Source organism: Carassius carassius, chromosome 41 (genome assembly GCF_963082965.1).
Source record: "Carassius carassius chromosome 41, fCarCar2.1, whole genome shotgun sequence".
NCBI lineage: Eukaryota > Metazoa > Chordata > Actinopteri > Cypriniformes > Cyprinidae > Carassius > Carassius carassius.
This window is the reverse complement of record NC_081795.1, coordinates 8,930,598-8,952,646: the sequence shown is the minus strand read 5'-3', so window position 1 is coordinate 8,952,646 and position 22,049 is coordinate 8,930,598. Positions and strand designations below refer to the sequence as shown.

Sequence of the window (22,049 nt, the reverse complement as noted above, 5' to 3'; positions counted from 1 at the left end):
GTTACTTACTGCCATTCTTTCGTCACTGGAGACGTTTTTCCTGGACCTGTGTCCCCTCTTGACAGCCAAAGTGTGTTTTTGCACCTGAATGAAGAAGACCACTTGTATATCATGTGAAGTGCAGTGAAAGGTGTGAGAGATGTGTGTTTGGAGATATACAGATGTTTGGAAGGGAAGAATGTGTGATTTCCTATAGGGTGTTTACTGTATACAGTGTGTGTGATGTGCTGAGGGGCAGTGGGAGTCATGTTTGTGTGTGGAAGGAGATGAGGGAGTGGGAGAGGGGGATGTGTTTGCTCATGCATCTGTGTTTGCGGCTCTCTGGGAGGATTAGCCCTCAGCTTCATGGATCTTTGTGGAAAGACTGATCACTTTGTGTCCATTCTGAATCTCTCTCTCCATCCCTCCAACTCTTTTAACAGCTCAGTCTAGAAAATACAGTTCACCTTTTTCTACCAGACACCTCACGTATTCATCTCACAGTACCTCTCCACAGATACAAGTCTCTTTCACTGATCACATGACCTGGCTTGCTTGTCAACCAGCCCCTTCCCCAGAGGAAGCTCAAGGTTGCCGTGGGGATGAGGATCCTGATGGAAGATTTGGGGAATCGGATGTTACCATGACAGAGCCCGAGTCTGAGTCTGGGGAAGGGGTACATTGGCTATTTATTGCAGCTGTTTGCTTGTTTAGTCTCATTATTTATTTTTGCACTAATGAGGGAACCTTTTCTCACATTCACCAAAGTCAGATATTTCTATCTTACCTTACAAACTCGCATTAATGTCTAATTTTAACAGTCCAGTTGACTGCAGAAATTTAATGTACGCTATAGATTAAAAGTTTGTGGTCAGTTTATAATGTTTTTTTTAAAGAAGTCTCATCCAGGCTAAATTTAAATAAAAAAGTAAATAAATAAATATGTATTCTAAAATATTAATTAAATTTAATATGACTGTTTTCTATTCTATTCGATTTTAATATTTTATTATAATTTTTATTTTAATTTATTTTAAAATGAATTTTTTTCCTTTGAGAGCAAAGCTGAATTTTCAGCAATTATTACACCAATCTTCAGTGTCACATAATTTTTTTAGAAATCATTCTAAGTATTTGATTTGGTAAAAACAAAAAATCATATTATTAATGTTGAAAGTTGTGCTGCCTAATATTTTTGTGAAAACTGTGATAATTTTCAGGATGAAGGGATTTTTTTTTTTTGTAGAAATCTTTTGTTACATTATAAATGTGTTTACAGTCACTTTAGATCAACTTAATGCATCTTTGCTGAATAAATGTAATAAATTATCCATATTACTAATTTCTATCAAAAAAGAACCCTGCAATTTTTAACATGATGTATTTACGAGGTAAACAGTATATTCAGCAAGAGAGAAAAAAAGACTTGTATTTGATTGTATTTGTCTGGAACTGATTGAACCTTGAAAGTTTCAAGGCCTGAGTTGGAATAAGAGGCTTTGATTAAAGTTGCAAGTTGTTTTAGAGGTGGAGCAATTTAAAGATGAAAGGTTAAGAATATAACACTTTTTATTTGAACAGTGTGCACTGACCAGGAATGCGTTTTGAAGCCCTGATCAGACAGAATGTGTTTTTCAGGTTTGAAAACATGAGTCACACCACACTGCCTGTTTTGGTTGACTTTTTTTATTTAGAAAAGAGCAATGTGCCTCAGGGTTTTTTATGTTGTAGGCAACCGCCGAATCAGTTGTCCTGTCAGTCTAATTAAGGATTATAGTGCGAGTGCTCTAAAATCTTTGGTTTGGTTTGGTTGGATTGCAACTTCATACGCTCAGAGCAAAAACGTGAAGCGCAGCCGGTGAGGTGACTAAGACGTGGGGCACCTGAAGGTGAAAAAAATCAACTCTGAGCAGAAAAGCAGACATTTTCCCATTGTCCAATGGAATGATTGGAGAGGCGGGCCTTCCGTTGTGGTGACGGAAGATAACGGTTGCTTGGAACGTCCAGAGACTGCAATGGAGGAGAAACTTGTGCTGGCTGTAACGGGTTACACAGAGCTGTATTTTATTTTAAGTTGCTGCTAATATGACAGTTTTCCAGTAAACCAAAGATTTTGGATCAGTCGCACTATAATCCTTGATTAGACTGACATGACAGCTGTTTCAGCCTAGCAAAATAAAAAAATAAAAACCCTGCAATGGTTTTTTGGGGCCTAAATCCTTATTGATTAAGAGTGAACCAGCCAGCCACTGTTTCCATTTTAGCTGTCATTTTGGTTTGTCAGAGAACCATCTGTTTTTGCAGACATGGGTTGATTATCTTTTGCAGTCAGAACAAAAAAACTGGATGGGTTATGGCCATTATTAAACACAAAGAGCACATCTGACTATAAGCTTTGGACAAGCAGTGAGACAAGCAACATTTCATGACGTTGTTGTCCCGAGACACACTGCATACTTCCAGTGTCGATTGGGTTTGCAGAGATTAACCAGCACCACAGTTTTTAATAAAAAAATGGTGTAAAAGCAATTTTCATTCAGAAATCTCAGAAATAATTACAAAGAATTTTCAATAAGTACATTGAGTTAAATGTGAAATTTTGAAGTATAAAGATTTAAGTTGTATTTTCTTCCAACTTTTTTTTTTATAGGGTAAACTCAGAAGCTGCGGTCAGTAATATTTATGTTTTTGAAAAAAGTCTCTCTGTTTTCATAAAAATACAGTAAAAAAAGCATTATGAAATACTGTTTTATTACAAGTCAGTTACAATTTTACAATTACATTTTAATTTCTTCTTTTGAAATATTTGGTGATCTAGAAACACTCCTTATTATCCCTGTTGAAAACAGTCATGCTAATTCATATTTCTGTGTAAAACCATGATGCTTTTTACTGGATTCTTTGGTGAAAATAAAGTTCAAAAATACAGCATTGATTTGAAACATATATCTTTTGTAATATTATAAATGTCTTTATTGTACCTTTTAATCAAATCAATGTATGTTTGCTGCATAAAAGTATTAATATCTTTAAAAGTAAAAATCTTACTGACCCCAAGCTTTTTTATATTTATTTAATGGGATGCCATGAGCAAAAAATATCGCTGATTTCAAACCAGTACTTCTGGGGGTTCCTGCACCAGCTGAGCAACTGCCACTGAGATGAATGGAAATGCTAACGGATAGCCTTCTCCAGGTATTAGAGACCTCCTTGGAGCAAATGCTCAGCAGGCCCGTGCGTTAAAGGCGCAATATGTAATTTTTCTGCTTTAAAAATAGCAGATATCACTATATCTATGTTATATATATTTTTTAGTTGTGTACTTACATTATCCCGACAGTTTCCACGAACTTTCAAATCTGGAGAAAATTATAGTTTAATTAGAAGACACGGCACGTTTCTTTATTTCCGCTTTGTCGCCCGTCTATGGCATCAATTAACCTTAGACCCCACTAGTTTATCTTACTTCCTGCGGAACCCGGCGGAGCCGCCAAATACAAAGGCGAACAGAAGCAAAGACGAGACGTAGAAGAAAAAGTAGTAGCTAGCCTTGACTATTATATTTTATATTTATATTGTTTATATTAGTATTTATACCTCAATCAATAACTTAGTTATGGATCATGATTATGCTTTGCCTGCACGTTCTGTGAAGCGCAAACGTACGTGTGAAATAAATGACCTGAGAAGGTTTTGGGACAAGAGAAGAAACGAGACACGGGTAAATATAGGAGTTGCATTTCCAAGATAGAGAGAGCTTCGTGACAAGCTGAAACTACAGAGAGATTCTTGCATTCTAATAAACAGGTATGCATCCATTCAGCTAACTATATCTATCCGTATATATTGTGAAACGATGATGTCTGGTGTAAAACGCAGACGGACTAGCTCTCATGTAGAGTATAATAATGTAAATCAACATTTGTTCTATATCTAGCTGGATAAAGTAGCTTCAAATGCAGTTCACTATCTTGTTCGATATCATAGTATAAACATAATTATAATTATTAACGAAAGGCAACCGGGTTTTTTAACATATATTACTACTAGCTAGATGGAATATTGATTTGATAGGGGTCTGATAATTCATATATCTCTCCGTTCGAAAATACGTGATTGTCAAAATACTAAGGCCGGTGACACACTGGCTGCGTGGCGGCTGCCTCGCGTTTTCTGTGTCTTTACACACCAGAACCGTGCTGCTGCTGCTGTAGGTGACATAGAGGGAGACCGCCGACAGACCAGGCTCTTGTCTTCATGACAACAATATCTATACTTCATGTTGAACATAAATATAAAGCCTACTGATAAAGGACACCGTCAACAGTATTGACGGCAAAATAGACTATGTTTGACAGGTGCAATATTTGAAAATCGATATTTATTTATTTTTTAAATTACATTTATATCTGAATTTATGTCTTACCTATTGACTTTCAAACATCAAAATGTCATGAATTAATATGTATTTGTGTACAAAATTACATATAAACATATGTTCCTATTATATTTTGCCTAGAAACGCTTCCAACACGCGTGCGTGTTGCGTGAAAAATAGGCGTCGGTTCTATTTCTAGCATGCACGTTGTTTCCGTGTGGCTCGAGCCGCGCCTGAGACGCGCGTCTCACGCAGGCAGTCTGCAAGCTCTAACCTATTAACATGGGAGCCGAATTAAAAACTGACACGCCACGCAGCTGAGACGCTTGCGCCACGCATCCAGTGTGTCGCCGGCCTCAGTTAAACTGAGTGAGGAATGTGGGGAGCGACAGAGCGCGTGTTCCAATGAACAACAACTCCCATGAGCCTACGCTCTTTCCCGACGTCATCAAAGTACGTCTCATGTTATTATTTTGATTGAGTGACCCCTGGTGGCCAAAAATTCCATACTATACGTTTAATCCATCTGTGAGCGAGATGTGCATGGAAAGAGTCAGACCCAGCACACTAGGCAGACAGCAGAAGAGGGAGTAACATCCTGCAGTGGGTAAAGGCAAATTGAAAGAGAAGATGAAAGACAAACAGAGAAAGGAGAGAGAAATGAAGAACAGGCCATGCAACATGCTGAACCGCACTATGTACCTTAAGGCAGAGCATGGCACAAACAAACATGGAGACGCAAATATACTGAATCATAAAGGAAATTCTTACTTTGGTACAGGAGGAAGGTCACTAATATTGACCACCTTATTGTTATATGACTAAATGGTCTGAAAGCATTTTGTGATACTAAGAAATGCAATAGAAAATCAGAAAGGGGTCAAGGATGCTGACCAAAAGGTGATAGAGTTTCTTTCTACACGGAACAAAAGGTGCGTTTTGATTCAGAAAGATGCAATTAAGTCTGACTGGAGTTGCTTGAAGTGGGCAGGAGTGGACATACCTTTTTTTAGATTGAATGAGTGTGGAAAGGTCTGGCAACAGAAAGCTGAGAAGTCCATGAACACAGCAAATGGAAAATGAGTGGAAAGTGAGAGAGGCATTGGGAGGGAGGGGCTGGGGAAAAGGAGGTGTGGCCTGCATTCTATTCTGCCTATCACATCCAGACAGGGGCAGGCAATGAGAACTGGTGTAGGAGCGAATGAGAGGAGGAAAGAGAGAGAGAGAGAGAGAGAGAGAGAGAGAGAGAGAGCATGTGAAGGAGAGAGGTAGACGGAGATATATTCTCAGTCCCTCAGCCGGTGGCAGAGAGCTTGGTCGTTCCAGAATAGCACAGGACGGTCCTGGTCCAAAGTCTGTTTCAGAGTGCGGGCCAGACAGTATGTCGGATTCTGAAGCCAAAGTGAACTCCAAAAAAGCAGGCATTCGGGCTGCTGTCATTCTGATCGGACTACTGCACAAGACCAGACGGCAGAAGGAGAAAGAGAGGGACAAGGAGCGGTGGGTGAACTTTTCCCATCTTCTGGTTTGACCTGATGTTCAGATCTGGCTGTTGTTACTGGCCTGTGCGCTCTGGTTGGCCTGTTTTTTATTTTTATGAGGTTTATGGCTATGTAGGTCATTGTATGTACACTTTATACATTTATTGTTGTCCCAGAGTGTGTTGTAATTGGGTCAGTATATAGTAAAGGACCTTTTTTTTGTGTGGCTCATTTGAGGATGTTCTCGTTCCAAGCTTGTCTTCCTCTTCATATGCCCCAAAGCAAAATTTCAGATGCAGATATTTCTTAATCATAGCTCAGGATACTTAATGGAGTTCTCAATTATGTGTCACTGAAGTATCTCAGCTGTTTCTGATGGAGAAATTACATAACACACAAATATGACAATTGTTGTTATATAGTTAAAGTACGGTGGGAAGTCGTTGCCTAGTGGTTAGAGAGTTAGACTCCTAACCCTAGGGTTGTGGGTTTGAATCTCAGGCCAGCAATAACACGACTTAGGTGCCCTTGAGCAAGGCACTGAACCCCCAACTGCTCCCCTGGCTCCGCAGCATAAATGGCTGCCCACTGCTCCGGGTGTGTGTGTGTTCACTGCTGTGTGTGTGCACTTTGAATGGGTTAAATGCAGAGCACGAATTCTGAGTATGGGTCACCATACTTGGCTGAATGTCAAGTCACTTTCATATAACATTATCATGGATTGCATTTTTGGTCTTGAAAGAATATGATGAGAAATGTTTAATTTAATCACAGACTTGGCAAATCTCAGTACAGTTTGAGACATTGTTTAGTGTTATTTATTTGTATATTTCATTTTCATTTCATTTCATTTATTTTTTTATATTAATATTTAGGCTTTGTTTTATTTCAATTTTAGTTCTTCAACTTTAGTCGGCAACATATCTTTTTTTTTCATTTAATATGTATGTTATTTTAATTAACAAATGCTATAAAGATTTTTGAATAACATTAGTTAAAAATATCAGTAACAGTTGAGAGTCTTCTGAAACTTTGTGTGACCTGCCCTGCTCTTTATCTAATATTATTACCGTCTAAGAGAAACAGTTAAGACACAGTAATAAGAAGAGTGCATATGTATTTTTTCTTTCCTGTGTAACTGTCCATGTACACAGAGATCCAAGCAAATAAAGCTCTGTTAAATAAACAGAGAATATAAAGAGAGCGCGTAAGAGACAGAGCGGTATATAATTTTCACCAATATCTTCTGGTCAGGGTCATGCAGGGTCATTACTCAGCTTCTCCAGTGTGTTGCTCTGTATCAACTGGCATCATTATTGCAAACAGTGGCCCCCGTGTAAACTTTGTATTAATCATTAATTTAAAACTGATTTGACTGCATACTGACACACACCCAAAACAAAATCTTTTACACAGATGCAGTCTTGCAGCTTGGAACCACACAATGCGATTTGTGTTCACAGGCACCGCGTGTGTGACTCCATTTGCATAGATCTCATCGATAACTGGCATGGTTACTGACATCACAGCGAGACGGCCCAGCTGGAGTCGTCACTTTTATTCCCTCTAGATCAGTTTTGTCCTGTTCTTCAGCTCAGATGTGCACTCAGTGAGAAGGGAGTCTATAAATCTAACAGGCTTTTCAGATCTCATGTGTTTGAATGAGTGATGAGTGAGGCATATTTGTAAATGTTATAACGGGATTCACCTTGATGGTTGGTTGTTTCAAGTTTGGTCTGTCAGGAAGGTTATTGTTTTAATCGAAAGGTTGATTGCTGTAGTAATTGCATTGTTTTATCTTGAAATTAAAGGTTTGGTGCAAGATTCAAGAGCACTTCAGAGTCTAATTTGTTCTTAGATTAGAGTTGATAGACATTCTTTGAGAAGGTAAAATAACTTTTTAAAGCATTTTCTTAATCAATATTTTTGTCTTGTATTTGAAAAAAAAAATATATATATATATATAGATTATAGATTTATAGAAATATAGATTTTTGTCAGAGAATATGAATTGAATACATTTATTTAATTATAAATATTTCCTACACTATACTATTTAGTCATTATTCTTCTAAAAAAATGTATTATTTGTTTTTACCTCATTGGCAGATTTTATTGTAAATATTTAAGTTTAACTTTTTGGGGCATAAAATAAAAAAGGAAATAGTGAGTGCAGTGCTTTATACTATTTTCCAGTGGGTTGACTGATGATACATTCTCTGAAAATACAATGTCATTTATTTTCCAATCCAATTATTATAAAACAAGGTAAATCTACTTTTGTAAGATAGACTTATAATAGAATATATTTAATAATTAATATAAGATGTCTTCATGAATTTTATAATAAAATGTATGAATTTTTATTAAATTAAATTCATAATAGTAGTTCATCTTATTTTATTTCTGAAAGAGGTTTTATTTTAAGCATTTAAGAACTTTCTGTAGCTTAAAAAAATAAATAAATAAATAAATAAATAAATGAGGTTTCATTGCTTCATACTACTTTCCATTGGTTTATATTTTGATATGTTCTCTAAAAAATAGTCTTAATATCTTAATACCCTCAAGTAAATGTATTTTATTCATTGTTATCTTTTGACATATTTACTGGAAAACATGACAAAAATGCTTAACTTGATAATATTTGCATTATGTTTGTTGTTTCCAGTCTCTCTTCGCTAGTTTTATTTTGGTTATTAGTAAGTCTTTATTTGACATGATGTTCCTCTTCCATTTATCTTGGCAAGTGCTATAAGATGAGAGCAGCTGCCAAAGCATTTCTTCATAAGTTCATTAAGCACCAAAGCAAATGTTGTTCTGGTTTCCTGTTTCTTTCACCGAAATCTAATTTTCTCCACATTCATCACTCATTTCTCCCATGATCCTGTCTCCTGCAGCCCCTGACCTCCTGACTCATTCTTTTTCCATCACACTATATTTTACTTTAGGTTTTTTTTCCACTGTTCTTCATCATGTCATTTCTTCACGTGTAATTTTGATCCCTATGCACCTCCGCTGTGCCCTCCCCACTTACTTCCTCTTTGCTCAGTTGTCCCCCACCCCTTCTGTTGTTGAGAAAGTATATTTGATTAGCAGCTGTGTTAAATTAAACTAAACTAGGTCACATTTTGCCCTCTGTCTCGCTTATAAACATACAAAGACTCAAAGTCCTTTAGGTCAGAGGATAAGATTCCAGTTCAGTTCCTCATTCACTACCACAGATGCATTCATCGTCTGTAACTGTAAGAGCAAGTCATCGTGAGTACCGTACCTGGAAAAAACATGTGGCTCATTCATCCAGAAGAGGCTGTGAAACAGACCTCTAGCTGCCAGCACAATGGCAGAGCACACTCAGTGATATACACACAGTATGTCATAAAAACTCAAAGTAAAGGGCTCAAATGGCAGCACTTTGTGAAAGTGATGGATTATGATATAATCATGTTCCTTATCAGTCCTGCTAAACAGAAACATTAAATGGACAGAATATTGCTTTTGAAGCTCCATGAACATTTAGATTTTCAGTATACTGTCTTATACAATATACTTATCTGGTTGAACTTTGCATTAGTGTTGCTCATTTGATTTTTAATTTAATTTTAATGACTCTAACCTGTTATGGTGTACAAAGTAAAAACTAAAAAACATTTTTCTTGTATCCATATCCATTATTATTTTTTTTTAAGTATATATTATATATGTATATATATATATATATATATATATATATATGGTGTTTATCATACTGTATGTTGTGTATTCATCAGTTCATTTTATGTAAGATTTGCATTGCTTTTTAAAACTTTTTTTTATAAAATAATAAATCCAGAGCATAAATAAGGAAGATTTATGAACAAAATTTAATCTTTTAGAATGATCTGTCTTGTGACAGATGTGTTTGGCTCAACTAAGCTCAGAGAAAACAGAGTGTGAAAACTGATATCAAATCAATCAAAATTCAACCATAAAGCCATTTTTTCCCCAGCTTCACTGTTGCTGTAGTTACTGTGTTTTACCGTTGGTGGAAGTATAGCTGACACTCATTATAAAGATAAAAACATATCTTCTGCTGTGTGTGTATATTGGTTCATTGAGCTGTATTAGTAAGTGGAATAGATGTGGTGACAGTTTCTCTCTTAACAAGTGCTCTGAGACGTTTCACTGGCAGGTTGTATTGAGCCTATTTACAGAGCAGTTGAATTGAGGAGGGTATTTTTAGAAGTCACGTTTCTTTTCCCCTTTTTCTCTCCCTTTCTTGCTCTCCCAGAACCCTGTGGCATCCTCTTTTTAGCTCCTGTTAGACTGTTGATTTAGTGATATGGACAAAGGATTAATGCATTTAAAAACCCCAGAGAAGCACAGGTTGCTTTAATGGAGGAAGTGATATCAAAAGCTCCCACCACCAGCCCCCCTTAAAGCCCATGTATTGGTCTGCTGAGACTTGTCCAGGGTCTAGGAGTTTGTTTAGGCAGAAGAGGGGGCTTTTTCAGGAATTTTTGGATATGGTAAACCTCCAAAAATGAACAATTGTCCAATTTGTCCAAAGGCAAATAAACAGAAGTTGCTCTCACAGTTATGCTGGAGGCAAAAACGTACTCGGACTGAAAACTGTCAAACGGATGATGGAAGGTATCGCTGATTTGAGAATGCATTTGATTTATTCAGACAGTTGGAAAGAGGGATTACGCATAAAAAGGTTTGATTTTATTCTCTGATTTGTTAAGTTCTCTTTCTGCTTTTTGTTTTCTTGTTTTGTTTTAGAGTTTGATTTGTAAAGTAAAAACTTTAGAATCACTTACCAAAAAGTAACATGGCATGGTAATACTATAATAATTAGTAAAAGTAATACTATTTATAAAAGTGAAGATGCCACAGGTCGCCCAAATATGATGTTCCTACTGTGTGGGTCCCAATTTCTAAATTATAACAACAGTTATTAAAATTTCATGTATGATTTACATTTAAGTAATTTTCTCTCTGAAATACTGTAGCTACACATTTATTTTAGAAACTGCTAGTTAATTTCACAAATAATTACAAAGAAACGGCAAGTAACAAATTGATTTGTAAAATAGAAAGACTAAAATATTATTTTTGTGTACAACATACTCCAATAATCTTTATGACTTCAAAATTAAATTGGAAAATCATTTTTTTTTTTTTTTTACAGTGTATTAAATTTGGAATTTCAACAGAAATGACAGGTAACATTTTGAACTAAATGTAAGAATATATATATATATTTACTTGTATAAAAACCCATTTATGCTGTGAAATAAATGTTATATACTGTACATATGTTAAAATATTAGCTGAAAAATATTTACTTGGTGTTAACCTGACACTTCATCTTTTATTTTATTTTTTATTTTAGTATTATGAACTTTAACCTATAACGTAAAAAAAATAATGGAAACAAGAGAGTTCGATTTTTGACTGTGACGTCTAGATTGTTGTATAATCCTCAGAATTTCCTCTATTTCAAAAGCTAAAAACAGTATTTTTAGCCTTAGTCTGTAGGAAAGGAATGATTAACATATAAATGTATACAGTTTAGTCCTGACTGCTTTACTGCTACTCTTGTTCTTCTGAGAGTTATTCGCCATAGGCTGCTGCGGTAGGATGTCAGCCCTTGAGCAGTTGCCATAGTAGCAAGGCTGGTCTTGCTAAAGTGTAATGCTACTGTAATGGCTTTATTAATTGAGTTATTGATTGTCTACAGACAAAATCTCAGGTAGAGTAAAATTAAGAACAGGTGCAAAGAGCCAAGGGCCAACCGGCTTCCTCTCCAAAAAAAAAAAAAAAAGTTTGTAGAGGTTTATTAATTAGCCAGATGTGTTTAATGTGTCATTAAGCGATCATAGAAAGGTTGACAACTGCTATTTTATGTTGTTGTGGGAATTAGTTATTGAATATCTGTGCCGTCTGTTAAAGAGGAATAAGTTTGAATTTGATCATATAAAAATCATAGCACATTGTCTTAGCACAATAACAAATTCAATATACAATACTTTAATAATTTGCTTACAAATTAAATTAGCCCTTTAAATAAGCCCTATTGAGCGACTTTTGTGTGCCGCTCTAATTCTTATCACAGCAGGGACTAAAAGCAGAGAGGATTTTAACAGCACTCAGTATCGATTGTTCCTTTTATGTGTTAAAATGTTCTGTTTCAGCAGCAATAATCTCTTAATTAAATGTACATATGGATCATTTGTGATTGTGTTAGTTTGTGTACTCAAAGTTTGTGTGTCTGAATAAGTCTATGTGGTACACCATGTCTGGGACACTGCCCGCTGTCCACATTTCTCACTTTCTATAAATAGCCTCAATATATCATCGTACAACAGAAAGCAGCACTCTGACCACTCTAGCTGCTATCTGAGGAATAAACATACTTAAAAGACACTGGTATTGCTTCCCATAATTCCTTGCTGGAAGAAGAATGATAAAAGACTACCTCAGCATGTGGACTGTCAGTGATGTGGCTGCAGTTTGCCATTTGAAATTATCAAAAAGGGAATGATGAAGTTCATCATTGGTTTTCATGGGTCAAAAATAATTTTTATAATTAGAATTTAATTGTCAACCCTCCCGCAGTATTTCATTTCCTCCTGTCTAGTGTCCTATCCTATTTAATTAGTTAGTGATCATGTATAGTCAGTATCACAAAATAAACTCCAACAGGGTAAACAGTATCTGTGCTTTCCAAATAAATAATTGAATAAATAAACTCAACAATATTTTATTTTATTTTATTTTATTTTATTTTATTTTATTTTATTTTATTTTATTTTATTTTATTTTATTTTATTTTTTTTATATTATATTTTTTATATTTATATATTTTATATTTATATTTTTTATTTTTGTGAGTTAGTAGATGGCAAAGCTGATTTTTCAACAATCTTTTGTAAAATTATAAATGTACCTAATGTCACTTTTTGATCAATTTAATGCAATGAAAACAAATGTAATTTGTAAAATAAATATATATATATATATATACAGCAGGAATTGTGGGTGGGGGGAGTGCATGTACAGTTCTCTCTCCACCTTCAATACCACGACTTAGGTGCCCTTGAGCAAGGCATCGAACCCCCAACTGCTCCCCGGGCGCCGCAGCATAAATGGCTGCCCACTGCTCCGGGTGTGTGTTCACAGTGTGTGTGTGTGTTCACTGCTCTGTGTGTGTGCATTTCGGATGGGTTAAATGCAGAGCACAAATTCTGAGTATGGGTCACCATACTTGGCTGAATGTCACATCCCTTTCACTTTCATGTATATGTATATGTATATGTATATGTATATGTATATGTATATATATATATGTATATATATATATATATATATATATATATATATATATATATATATTATGTGAGTAAAAAGAGACCACAGTGTGACACAAGATCATATTTCTTTAGAAAATTGGTCGCCGCAGAATATTTCGACCAATCAGAATCAAGATGGCTGTGTTACAGTTCTCTACTTTCAGTTCTCAGTCTGTATGTTGTCTTTCTCTCTTTGGAGTGTAATCAAAGCATGAGGCATGTTGCCGGAACATTAGATAATCATAATCACTGGGCAAATGTGATTAGTATTGAATCAGTCCTAATCAAAGAGGCAGATATACAGCCTTGTGATGAAACTGTGGACTGGAAATGAAGGGAGACAGCATATGCTGGACACAACTAGAGATATCGCAGCTTCCCAGTTCTCCCTATGAGCTGATAAGATTCTCTGTAACCCATAGGTGTGATTTACTGTGATTGTTAATTGTGTTTCTGGCCTGCTGTAAGGCTTTATTCATTTGTAAGCATCGTAAATGTACTCTGCAGTCAAGTACCAGGAAAAAGTTTCATATAGCTATAAAATAATCCTATTTCTAAGTTTTCATCTTTCCATGTTGCACGGCACAGCAAACCTCTCAGCTCTCATATACATTTTATGAGTTTAAACATATGAAATCTTGATCACATTTTGTCCTTGTGCAATGAGTTAAGCCTTCATTCAGTTTTAGGAAGGAACACTTCACCCAAAAATGAAACTTTGCTTAAAAGTTACACTGTAAAAATTAAAAAGTTAGTTCAACTCAAATTTTCAAGGCAACCGACTGCACAGAATTTTCGAGTTGAAGATATCAACTTAATTTTTTGTTTTGAAGAACTACAATTATTAAGTTCTGACAACTAAGTTTTTTCAATTCAAGTTACTGAAACTTTCAAGTCTGTAAAAGTTTACTATTTTGAGTTCAGATTACCAGATATTTTACTAATAGAAAAATTCTTGTCACAGCAGCTGAACAAACAATTACTGTTGTTGATGTATTTTTTTCTGGAAACAAAAAAAAATAATGGTTAAAAAGTCACAACATCATAAAAATGTATGTTTTCAAATGAAAAAGGAGAAAGGATATGATAATCCAATAAATCTTTGTTTGTAAGACAACTTACAAGATTATTATAACCAGAAAATAGACCAATTTAACATACTCTAGGCCTGAATAACAGACACACAAACCTCAAGAACGGTGACAACCAACACATGTTAAAAAAGATGAGCTCTTTACATCACAGTAAAACAAATAACTGACAATAATGATAAAACAATAATAAAAAAAACCCTGAAATTAGGACAGCAAACAGCAAAACAATAATGCTATAACAGTAACTGCCTTATTTATTCATGCTGCAATGCATGCTGGGAACTCACAAAGCCTTAACATTTCAACAATTTGATTATGAAATTATGTGTTTGACTAGTTGGGGCAACATTTGAGGTCATTTTGTTGGTCTGACAAGGATTTTTGTGTAGTTTCAAGAAAATAGAATTTTTTGGTATTTGAGACTCAGAAGTTTTCGTGAACTGGAAAATGAGAAGTTTACTTTTTTACAGTGTACTCGCCTTCAGTTCATCCAAGATGTAGTTAGGGCCCGGGCACTGCAGTGCGAGGACCTTATTGGAATTGCTCCGTTTATTGAGTTTGTTTCTTTATCTGCACAGATTGGGAGAAATTACCAATGGATCCCCTGTAGTGCATTGGTGCTTTTAGAAAGACAGTTCAAACAGCTGATAAAAACATCACAATAATCCACAAGTAATCCATATGACTCCAGTCATCATGTTAAGTGAAAAGCTGCATGTATGTAAGAAACAAATGCATCAATAAGATTTTTTAACTTTAAACTGTCAATTTAGACCAAAATACCAGTCTATAATCCATTATAATACTTGCTTCAGTGGATAAAGGCCTTATAAACGGTGCTTGATCTGGCAGATAAGGTGACTTTTTCACTGGAGAAAGCAATATTATGGATAGAGGACTTGTATTATCCGAATATGAAGATAAATATCTTAATGATGGATTTGTTTCTTAAAAACATGCAGCTTTTTGCTTCACAATATGTACTTGACAGACTGGCATTGTGTGGATTACTTTTGATATTTGTATCAGCTGTTCGACTCATTCTGATGGCACCCATTCACTGCAGAGGATCAGTTGATGATGCAATGCTAGATTTAGAAACAAAGTCATCTACATCCTGTGAGATGACCGATCCCTTCATGCTAAGTGAGAGTGATGTAGTCAATGATGCAGTTACATCAGAAATAAATATCATTAGACGGTCAAAATGCTGATCACACACCCAAAACACATTACATTAACATTGTGTTCCCTAAAGCAGGGGTGTCAAACTCAGTTCCTGGAGAGCCAGAGCCCTTCAGTTTCGTTCCAACCCTGCTCCGACACACATACCTTGTAGTTTTTTTAAATAAGCCTTGGTGTGTTTAATCAGGGTTGAATCTAAGCTAAAGCTCCGGCCCTCCAGGAACTGAGTTTAACACCCCTGCTCTAAAGCCACAGAGGTTTCAGACTGCATATGAATGCAGTGCATATGTATTCCAGTGCCCATGTTAAAGGTGCTCTAAGTGATGTCACACATTTTTTAGGCCAAAACATTTTTTGTCACATCCAGCAAACATCTCCTCACTACCCGCTAGCTGCTTGTCCCCTGAACACACTGTAAAAAAACGGGGTCTCTCTAGACACCACAGGCTCCACAAATATCAAGAAAAACAAACTGGGCTCACCCGCACCACAAAACATAACAAACTGTTCCAGCCAATAACCGACAAGAAAGATTTTGGGGTGGGGTTTGGGGGGTTAGTGCACGGATGAGGAGGAGGGAGGGTCTTGCTAGCCTCCGTTTTGTTTGACAACAATTTGAACGTCAACAAGAAGTTACGACTCCCGGCATCGCTTAGAGTACCTTTAACAGATTACAGCATTCACTTTGCAAAAAATAAAAAATAAGCTTAAAATTCATACACTAGTGTTCAATAGAAATCTGCATTCATTGGATCAAAAATGTTTAATATAAAAAAAATGTAAAATAGCTGTTTTATGTTTGAATATATTTTAAAATGTAATTTATTCCTGTAAATGCATTACTCAGTCTTCAGTGTCACATGATCCTTCAGAAATCAGTTAAATATGCTGATTTGCTGCTTTAGAAATATTTATTATTATGAATGCTGAAAAACATTTATTTGAAACCAAACCTTTTGTAACTAATATTGTAAATGTTTTTTTTCCCTGTCACTTTTGATCAATTCATGTGTCCATGCTCAATAAAAGTATTAATTTATTTCAAACTTTGAACTTTAGTTGTAATAGAGGTAATATATTACATTTTATCTATTTATTGTGAATTTCTACTGGTGTTATCCCATTGCTTATTTTTATTTTATTTTATAATTTATTTAATTTAAAATACATTGTGCTTATATATATATATATATATATATATATATATATATATATATATATATATATATATATATATGTATATAATTTTTTTTTTCTTGCCCTTATGGTTTCAGTATTTTGTTTCTATATTCTGGATTGTATCTTTTGTAACCTTCCGTAGTTTTTTTATTATTTTTTAAGTATGAGGAATGTTTCGTAATCCATGTTGGCTTCCTCCTAATTTGATAAATCTGTACCAAAATACGTTAGACTGACCCCTCAACCTTTGAAAGCAGCCTCTACTGTTGTCCATCTGTTTGTACTCTTGATGTTAGACCCACACCAGCAGCTGGCATTGTTCTGGTGACCCAGCTGGGAAAAAGATGTGATTTCAGTATAGGGATGAATTTCTGGAGCATGTCCCCCCAAGCAGCTGCCGTCATGGCTAGATGGAATAGCTGTTTACTCAGTGTTTTACATTATGGAAAGACTGGCAGACAGACACACACTCAAATTTGGCTTTTGGGCTAATTGAACTGTTTCTGTGTGCTGGATGTATTTCGGAAAATAAAAAAAGGGAGTATGCACATTAACAAAGTACATTAACATTGACTTTATCCCTTCATCTAATGTGATATTTTAGTAATGTCCAGATCATCTACTCATGCTGAAACCCTCTAGAGAATAAAACAGAAAATTTTCTTTCTCACTGCACTGGATACGGTCCTAAGAGATATAAAGTAAAAATAATTTTATTTACCATAATTTATATATATTTTTTTTCTATTAAGAATTTTATTTGTATATTCTTTATATAATTTTTTTTTATTTTCTGATCTATATTAGACATTTGATGCTTATTTGATATGAAATAGTGCTTAAACTTTTCTGCTTTATTTCTTTTTTTTGTTGTTGTTAATTTTTCAAAGTTATTAAACTGCTATGACTTCATCTTTTTTCAGGTTAAAAATTAAAAATAGGATTTTAAATACTGGATTGTCAATGAGGACTCTTTGGACTAAATCTAGTCATATCTCCACATATATTATGTATTAATATTTTCATTAAATATGTCATTGTTTCCATCCTGTCAGATTGAAATTACTCTCCTTTGTCTTTCATTGAAACCTTCGCAGCCTCAAATACAGTATGTATTATCAAATCTTCCTGTGTTCAATCTTTTTGGAGTTTAATGACCCTCAGAGGTGTAATGTAAGGAAAGATTTTAATGGACCCTCACTTGAGACTTCATTTCTAGACCAGAGTTTGTCTGTCTGACTAATTTTAACCTCTTATTCCAAGTAGCCCCTCTCTCATTTGTCTTTGCCTGAAAGAACCGCTTTTAAAATGCGATAATGTTCCTGTTTGGAGCCTTACAGCTTACTTCATGCCTCGTCCCCCCTCCTTTACCCCTCTTCTCTCTATGTCTTTTTTACAGCAGCACATTTGTCTGCAGGGCTGGCTGCCCTGAGTAGTTCTTGTTATGTCTCTGTGCAGATACCGAAGCAAACAGACGAATTTGTTGTTATTGAGTTATTCTTTCCTGGAGTCTTTCACCTTAGTCTCTGGAGGCCATGTTCTTTTCAGTATACTTTTTCAAAGGGTACTGCACTGACCCTCTGCCCTTCTGTGTGTGTGTGTTTGTATACATCTACGTCTGAAGGCTGGTCTTCTGTTTAAGTGCAAAACTACCACATCTTGGTTAAAACTGTGTGTTGATCTACCTGGCTAACTTTGTTATTTTGAGGGAACCAAATTTCTAAAATATTCAACATTTTGAGACCTGTTTAGTAAACATACAGTATTAGATGATTAACAAAAATGTAAAACAAAAATTCTTCTTACAATCAGTTTAGCAATTTATTTGAAAATGCATAAATAATACCACTGATAATTAACATATTGATTTATTTACATCCCATGAAAATAATAGTAATAATAATAATAATTTTTTACAAAAAAATTTAAATGCAGGCATTTCTAAGAACCTGGGACGTGTCTTCTCAACTTTATTTTCCCTTTAAACTATAAAAAAAAAACATTTTTGTAGTGGTGACACTTATGCACAGTGTGCCTCTTATTTACACAAAGTGGAAAAGCAGTAGTCTTCTGATAGATGAATTATATAAATATTTAATGACTTATACCATGACTTCTACTGTAATGACTGCTGACCATTCGCCAGGCTAACTGTGTGTGCGTGTGTATGTGTGTGTGTGTGTGTGTTTTTTGCAGGAAACAAGAGCTGCTGACCATCTCCAGTGTGCCTCTGGGAGAATGTCCACCCTCACCTCCCCGCACTGCACCACCCACCATAAAGGTGAGTGTTCTGGCCTCACAATCACACACACACACACACACACACACATACACACACACACACACACACACACACACACACACACACACACACACACACACACACACACACACACACACACACACACACACACACACACACACGAACACCGCTCTATTAGCTGCTGTTAGCTGAAATCTGCTGCATTCATCTCACAGGCACGTTTGTACTGAATTAACCTCTATTAGCTGTTATAGCATGAGAAATTGAGAATGCCCTTTGTAACATGCCATATAAAATGACCCTTCTTTCACTACTAAAATGTCAGCATGCTCTTTCATAATGCCTCTAACTGATTTAGACATACACATTAACCTGTGGTACTGTCTGTGAAGGTTCATGCGGTGTGTTTGAGGTAAAGCGCTTTATTCAAGGTTACCTCTAAATGTAATGGTAATTCATTTGGACTGAGAAATCCATTTTCTTCAGAGCATTAAGGTCCCACTGAGTTAACATGGTATCACTATCTCTGTATATTTGAAACAGCCGCGAGAGACTGGAAAGATTTTCTGTCTTGTTTAAAAGTGGTACACTGAGTTCAGAGATGGATTGTGTGACGTGAGCGGAGCACAGTCGGTGTCACCTTGAAAGACGCACATGCTGAAAAATGTGAGGAGGGAGAGTTTGGTGTTTATGCAGGGATTGAGGGTGGGAGGCCGAGGCATCAGGTATGATATTAAGATGAGAAGACATGGAGTCAATCCCAGAGGTCATTATCCTGTTAGCCAGTGCGCTAATTATGAAAATTGTTTTTCATAAGGACTGATTAAATGAGCACTTTTTGAAAAATCATACTTGATATTTATTAAAGTCTCCAGGCTTTTGCTTAGTTATTACCTGTACTTGGAAGATTTAAGGATTTATAAATAGCGTAAATAGGATGTGCCTTTCTTGTGAGCAGCTGTTGTAAATTCAGTAAAGTATTTATTAAGATCTTAAAACTTTTATTTCACAATGACACATTACAATGATCGAAAAGATCAGTAAAGACTTTTATAATGTTAGAAACATAATTACAAATAAATGCTGTTCTTTTCCACTTTCTGTATCACTGTTTCCACAAATATTGTAAGCAGCACCACTGTTTTCAACATTTAAAATTATACTAAATATTTTTATGCCAAATCAGAATATTAGAATGATTTCTGAAGGATCATGTGACACTGAAGACTGGAATAATGCTGCTGAAAAAAATCAGCTTTGCCATCACAGAAATTAAATACTATTTAAAAATATATTATAATGTAAAACAGTTAGCACCACATAAATGTGAAAAAAGTGTAATAACTAGTATTAGTTTGTACTGTACAAATCCTAAAATAAATGTGTAATTGAAAAACTCACATAACAAGTTTTCAGTTCCAACTTTGTCCTTAGACTAAACCGAGTCACTTTAAACATTACTGTGGCGAGTGGGGCGGGGCCGAGGGACGTGGGAGCGAGGAGTGAGGCCGGCAATGATTGGGCAAATCAGTGACACCTGCGACCCACTGCCGGTCTCGAGTCCCAGGTAGGAGATGGAAGGATATAAAACTGGAGCGACGACAGTGAAGGACGAGAGAGGACCAGGCCTGGGCTTTTAGTTGTGTTTTGGTTTTTATTTTGTGCGCATCAGTCGTCCGTGAGGGGCTGATGCGCTGTTTTGTGTTTATTTTGTGATTATTAAAGTTTCAGTTGATTGTCCGCCGGTTCCCGCCTCCTTCTTCCCGACGATTACGAAGTTTAATTCATTACAATTACAAAGATGTTAAGACGACACAACACAATGTACTTTTCCTCAATTCAGGTTTAACTATCCTTGTGGGAACATTTGGTCCAAACATTGTAGCCAAAACCTAACACAAACACACAGAACACTCCCACAATGTGCAAATACGCCATTAAGACCTGTGTTTGTAAGTAAACACAATACATTTAGTAAGGAGATATTAATCTGTATGTGTACTTGTCCTTAAGATATATACTTATGTGTTGTTCAAACAGTTGGTGGCCACTCCCAGTGTAAACCCAGTGTCTAAAGAAGAAAAGAGGAAAGGGAGGAAAGCAAGTGTGTAGATTTGATAAGCTCTTGTGAACTGTGGTTCGAACAGCTGTAGGCCAAATACAAAGCAGAACTACAAAAAACTCATAAGTACAGACATACTGGTAAGACCAGTTTTAGGGTGTAGAGCTAGAAAACAGTGCCAAGCAGACTTGGTCGTCCTCTTCCTGTTTTGTGCTGCTGAAAGTGTTTGCATATAGGAGCACAGCTGATCAGAGGAGAGAGGTATGATCGGCCGTGTGACGGGGGGAAACATAATGTGAGCGGTGTTAGATTCGTGTGTTTACTGCAGGATGTGAGTATTGATGAGGCTTGTTAGTGTGTGTTTGACACAGCACAGTTCAGCTGCACCACTGCAGTTCATTCATTCATTCTAGTACGTCTGAGTCTTTGTTATATCAGTTTATCAGCCAGTCCTGGACAGAGTCCCAGGTGCACATTTTATTACACACTGCCTATATATTTGTGTCTATTTATACCTATAACTCCTTTCATATTCAAGTTAACAATAGTTTAAAGGTCCCGTTCTTCGTGATCCCATGTTTTAAACTTTAGTTAGTGTGTAATGTTGTTTTTAGAGTATAAATAATATCTGTAAAATTCTAAAGCTCAAAGTTCAATGCCAAGCGAGATATTTTATTTAACAGATTTCGCCTACATCGAACGACCCGTTTGGACTACATCCCTCTAGTTCCTGCAGTAATGACGTCACTAAAACAGTTTTTTGACTAACCTCCGCCCACATGAATACACAAAAAGGGGGCGTGGCCTTGTTGCGCTCTGACGGAGAAGAGGAAGAGCTGCATTTGTTTTTCTCGCCATGTCGTCGAAACGCTGTTATTTTCATCTCGGAGTCCAATCACCTTTGTTTGGGCTTCCCAGGGACGCTGTACTTGGAGATTAATGGTTACAATTTATGTTTAACTCGGTTCCCGAAAATTATAATCCACATGTAAAACTATGTGCAGCACATTTTGCTGAGGACAGCTTCCTCAATCTCAAACAGTTTAATGCCGGATTCGCACAAAGATTATTCTTGAAAGATGGAGCAGTTT

At 35.9% G+C, this 22,049-nt stretch overlaps 1 protein-coding gene across 10 annotated transcripts in view; it reads left to right on the top strand.

The window, feature by feature from the left end:
• LOC132123572 (rap1 GTPase-activating protein 2-like) overlaps window positions 1-22,049 on the top strand; it is a 59,933-nt gene that overhangs the window by 20,009 nt on the left and 17,875 nt on the right. For 6 of the 10 annotated variants that reach the window (XM_059534296.1, XM_059534292.1, XM_059534291.1 and 3 more), the window contains one exon: window positions 18,830-18,914. In XM_059534296.1, the coding sequence (XP_059390279.1) occupies window positions 18,830-18,914 (85 nt within the window). Of the gene's footprint in view, window positions 1-5,611; window positions 5,858-18,829; window positions 18,915-21,137; window positions 21,220-22,049 lie in introns of those variants that run through there. The other 4 variants (XM_059534289.1, XM_059534290.1, XM_059534299.1 and 1 more) reach the window with 2 other exon arrangements.